The sequence below is a fragment of the Equus quagga genome, unplaced genomic scaffold (genome assembly GCF_021613505.1).
Source record: "Equus quagga isolate Etosha38 unplaced genomic scaffold, UCLA_HA_Equagga_1.0 HiC_scaffold_7751_RagTag, whole genome shotgun sequence".
NCBI classification, from domain to species: Eukaryota; Metazoa; Chordata; class Mammalia; order Perissodactyla; family Equidae; genus Equus; species Equus quagga.
In genome coordinates, this window is record NW_025794609.1 from 634 (window position 1) to 5,976 (window position 5,343).

A 5,343-nucleotide genomic window follows, 5' to 3' on the forward strand; every position below is an offset into this window, starting at 1 on the left:
TTGAAAATTAACTAAATGTTTAACTCCATTTGGACTGTTATTATAGAATACCATAGACTGGGTGGCTTAAACAAAAAAAAATTATTTGTCACAGTTTTGGAGGCTCAGAAGTCCAAGATAAGGCGCCAGCTGATTCCATGTCTTGTGAGGACCTGCTTTCTAGTTCACAGACAGCCAATTCTTTGCTGTGTCCTCAACAGGGCGGAAGGGACAAGGGAGCTCTCTGGGGTCTCTTTTATAAGAACACTAATCTCATTCAAGAGGACTCCACCTTCATGATCTAAGTATTTCCTCAAAAGCCTACTTTCAAATACCACCACATTATAAAGGATTTAACTTGTGAACTTGGGGAGGACACAAACTTTCAGTCTATAGCAATGTCCAAAAGAGAAGGAGTTAATTATATAAATTCAGATGAGTCATATACTTCATATCATTTGGTGAATAGTATTATTTTGGGAAGACTTTGAGATGATGTAAGAAATCTCCAATAACAGGGATAAAAATCAGCATACAAGGATTCTCATACTGTTTGATTTGCCAATGAAAAGGACTTGTTGCCCCATAGCCTTAGCCCCTTAGGAATCCAGACCAAATAAGGGAGGCAGAATTATGAGTTTCTTTGACCACATGCTTCCTGACATTTTAGGGAGAGATAATATTTTGTTTCAAGCCTGATTCAGAGAAAGAAAGGATTTTATGATTGAGGTCTCTGTTAAATAAAACAACGTATTCGGGCCTTTTTATTACCTAATAATCTTCAATCCATTAATAAGAGAGGGAAGAATAGAATATAGTGTCAGCATCTTTCTTAACAACATCACCCAAAATATCTGTTGTGGACTTCTGTATTGCATATTTGAAGCTCAAGGATTATGGATTATGCGATTTTACATATGAAAGGCAGGGCCTGGGTCAGTATAGAAGGCTATGAAACAGTATAAGCTAAGAAAGGGGATGCGAATATTGAAAAATAGCAGAAGTCTTATCAGATATTCTAAACTATCTGGGAATATTAATGGATCTTTTTGAAAAAGTAACATCAAAACAAAATTGTTCCACTTGAGGAGATACTATGATTTCCTAATCAGAACAATACATACAATGTAGTTATTTTTCTGCATATCTGCCTTGCTCATTAGAATCGTCTTATTTACTTAGCCTCCTTATGATTAATATTAGAACTCTGAAGCATCATTCCTCTTCAACCTTAACGTGCTAAGCAATATGAACAGAATTATATATTTAAAGTATCTCATAGATACAAACATAAGATATACACTTCAAATATTAATATGGGCTGTCTATGTGGGGAGGAGTGAAGCAAGTTTTTATTTCTTATTTTACTTTTCTGAAACCTGTAATGAAGACTATTAATTCTGAAAAATATTATGTTATTTAAGAGAGAAACATGAGAAAATCTTCTAACTAAAATTAATTTACAGCATTAAGTGTAGCATAACTCATCATATAGAACATAAGTCTATACTTTTCAAGAGACTTTTTTATGCACAAAAACTGAACATATATTTTCCTAAGAAATTATGAAAATCTTAAAAATATATTTAAATCATTCAAAGTTTTCACATAAATATTTTTCATAATGTCCAAGTTATTAAACCTGAGGAAAAATTTACTATAATTAAATAATCACACATGGCTTTCCTGGAAGGAGCAATTCTTCATTGAAAACAGGTGGTACATTTCTCTGCTGCCTCATTTTCTTTTTCTGGTCCAGAGCTTTTTCATGGCATTTTTCATCTCTCCATTTCTCAGAGTATAGATTAAAGGGTTCAACATAGGGGTGATAACGGTGTAAAACACAGTCAAGGATTTATCAATGGGTAAGGTAGAAGGAGGTCTCACATACATAAAAATACAAGGGACAAAGAAGAGGACCACCACAGTGATGTGGGAGCCACAAGTGGATAAGGCTTTGCGCTTCCCTTCCTGACTAAGATTCTTCAGGGAGTGCAGAATGACCCCATAGGAGATGAGTAAGAGCATAAAGATGACCACACAGATTGCCCCATCATTGGCAACCACGGTGAGACCAATAACATAGGTGTCAGTGCAGGCAAGTTTTAATAAGGGGTACATGTCACAGATGAAGTGGTCGATGACATTGGGGCCACAGAAGGGAAGGTTGTAGACAAAGAGAAGTTGAACTACAGCATGCAGAAAACCTCCAAGCCAGGCCAACAGAAGCAGCAGAACACGCACGCGTTGATTCATGATTGTCAAATAATGCAAGGGTTTGCAGATGGCCACAAAACGGTCATAGGCCATGACCACCAGGAGTAAAATCTCAGCACCACCAAATAAGTGCCCTATAAAAAGCTGGCTCATGCAAGCTTGCAAGGAAATGGTTTTCTTCTCATAGAGAAAGTCTATAATCATATTTGGGGTGACTGTAGTAGAATAAACAGCATCCATAAATGATAAGTAGCCAAGAAAGGAGTACATGGGGGCATCCAGGCTTGGGCTGACTACCACAGTCATGACAATGAGTAGGTTGCCCACCATTGTCACAATGTAGATGAGCAAGAACACAACAAATAGTATCTTCTGACCCTGGAGGCTCTGAGTGAGCCCCAAGAGTACAAATTCAGTCACATTGTTCCTTTGTTCCATAGGTTCTTCTCTACATCTTATTTCAGAGTTCAGGACAAGATTACCTGCAAATATAGTTATTACTAGTGACTTCCTGAAATCTTGACATAATTTGTTTCTTCATTCAACAAATAGGCATTATGATTTATCACGTACCAATACATTCAGAGATTAAAAGAATACAAGGATGCTTAAAATATGGTCCCTACCCTCAGTAATATTACCGAGTAATAGAGAGACAAGTCATTAGAGACATACGTGGGGAAGGACACATTATTATATAAATGGGTTGCCACAACCAGCTTTCCATCTGGAAGTTAATAAAATTGTACATATAGCTAATAACAAACAAAAATAAAATAAAAATAGATTAAAACTTTAATGAAAAAATAAAGTAAGACTTAATTTATCTTCACTTTCCAGTTAATAAAAGAGATGGCTTTCTACATTCCAAGGGTAGGATAACATTCTTACCTAATAAGTGAAATCCGAAATAGACATAGTTGACAATTTCAAAACTTTTAAGGATTTAGGAAAAGATACTGTAACATCAATAGACAGAAGTAGTTTGGGGAAAAGGTTTACATTTTAGAGGACATACACAGAGCTAATATCAATATAGACAAAGAGCTCTAAGCAATTAACAAATGAAAGGCAAACAAACCAACAGCAAAGTGGGCAAATCATACAAAGAAGCAATTGAAGGAAGACTACATCCAAATGGCCAGTAAATAAATGATAGGATGCTGAAACTCACCTGAGAACAGAAAAACAGAAATTGAAGCAACAGCTTGCTTACTAAAGTGTTACCTTGAGTTTTTGAAAGTCACTCATCCAAGTTCTAGAGACGCTGTGTCATTCTCTAATTTTTAACAGATTAACAAACAGTGCTTAGAGAACATATTAACTGAACCTATCAGGAGATTTAGACATATCTGCCCATTAAAATATCCCCAAATAGTTATACTTGAAAATAGTTCCTAAAAATACTGATGTTAGAGAAGATAAATTTATTCTGGATCTTTATCATAGGAAAATATGCAAAAAGTGTTACAGAAATGAGTCAATCCCCTCACATTTTCGTAATCACAAAGGATCCTAACATGGCTGATGAACAGAATGACATAGGAGAACTTTCAAAAGACAGTGAATTCCCACACTATCAATGCATTCTTGCAAAATATAAAGCCTAGTTCAGAATCTTATATATAAATACACTTCCTGGGTTACCTGCATAATGAGACAGTCATTGCATCCAAGTTCCAGCTTGTGGCGCCTTCTCCCTTGTCCTTCACGCAGTGCTGCCATCTCTGTGAACACAGAGAGCAAGATAACATGTCCACTGTCACTGGATCTTGAACGGTCTCCCTGTGACTAATTCTTTCCATGAGTGCAGGAAGTCTGGTTCATTTCAGTCTTTCATAAAAATGTTACCTTTTAAATTATTTGGATTTTCAAAATGTCCTGTAGTCTAAAGAAGTCTGAATCTTGATTGTGAATAAAGAAACCCCAAATCTTCATTTTTGGCAGGATTTGTCCTAATAACAAACAAATTTTAAATCAACCTTTTGAGGTTAAATGTGTAAACTTTGTGGGAGAGAAAACTCTGAATTATTTAGATAAATATTTAGCGGTTTGGGGCGGGCCCTGTGACACAGGGGTTAAGTCCGCGTGTTCCACTTCAGCGGCCCGTGGTTCACCAGTTGGGATCCCAGGCACGGACCTACCCATCGCTTATCAAGCCATGCTGTGGCAGGCATCCCACATATAAAATAGAGGAAGATGGGCACAGATGTTGGCTCAGGGCCAATCTTCCTCAGCAAAAAGAGGAGGATTGGTGGCAGATGTTAGCTCAGGGCTAAGCTTCCACAAAAAAAATATATTTTGCAGTTTGTGTTTTATACCAATAAAAGTGAAATAGCCTTTATGACATTTTGATCCTCAATTGGTTTAACTGATCTGTCTTCATACAGCGTTGTTGAATTTGATTTGCCTGAAGGAATGGAGAATAAATTCATATATACATAATTCACTATGTTTTGAATTCATCATTCAATTCCTAAAAAAAGCAGTCATGTGAATACTGGTACCGACAAACCTCTCTGAGGTAAGGGCAAAGGTCTGCAAACACTTTGTATATGTTTGAAATACGGCACATATTATTGAGTCATTCAATGATGCATCTCCAACTGTGCTTTTTCTCTAATTAAATTCATTGGGACTTTAATCATAATTTTGAAGGTCGACTCTGCATCTCCAGAGATGCCGCCAGGATAATCACCATGCAGAAGAAAACTTACAGAACTACCTCCGCTGGGGGTAAAATCATAAAAGAACAACTTGAGGTCAAATCACCTCAAGGGAAAAGTCCAGTCTGGGTAGAAGTGAAATATGTAAAAACTTTCTTGTTTAAATCAGGACCTTCAAAATAGACAAACCTGTCTAATTTTGAGTTATGTCTTTGCAGATGACATCTGAACTGACCTCCAGAAGATGTGAATGCCATTTAAAACTTATTTCAAATGCAGATGAAGTTTGTCTCACAGTTTCAGTCAGGCAAATTGATAGAAATTGCTTTAGTATTGGAGTGGGGAAAGAGAAAACAGTTGTGGGACTATTGCATTTATCTCGAAGTGCCCATGGAATGCTCACCAAAATAGACAGTACACTAGGCCATAAAAAAGTTGCAGTGCATTTCAAAGGACTTAAGTCATATGGAATATATATCTT

General features: G+C 36.5%; 1 protein-coding gene across 1 annotated transcript; it reads right to left on the bottom strand.

The window, feature by feature from the left end:
- Nucleotides 1-1,716: 1,716 nt before the first annotated feature.
- LOC124232566 (olfactory receptor 4A15-like) lies at nt 1,717-2,649 on the bottom strand. Its single transcript, XM_046649522.1, has one exon. It carries the CDS (start codon nt 2,632-2,634, stop codon nt 1,717-1,719), a length of 918 nt encoding a protein of 305 aa, XP_046505478.1. The 5' UTR covers nt 2,635-2,649.
- Nucleotides 2,650-5,343: the final 2,694 nt, after the last annotated feature.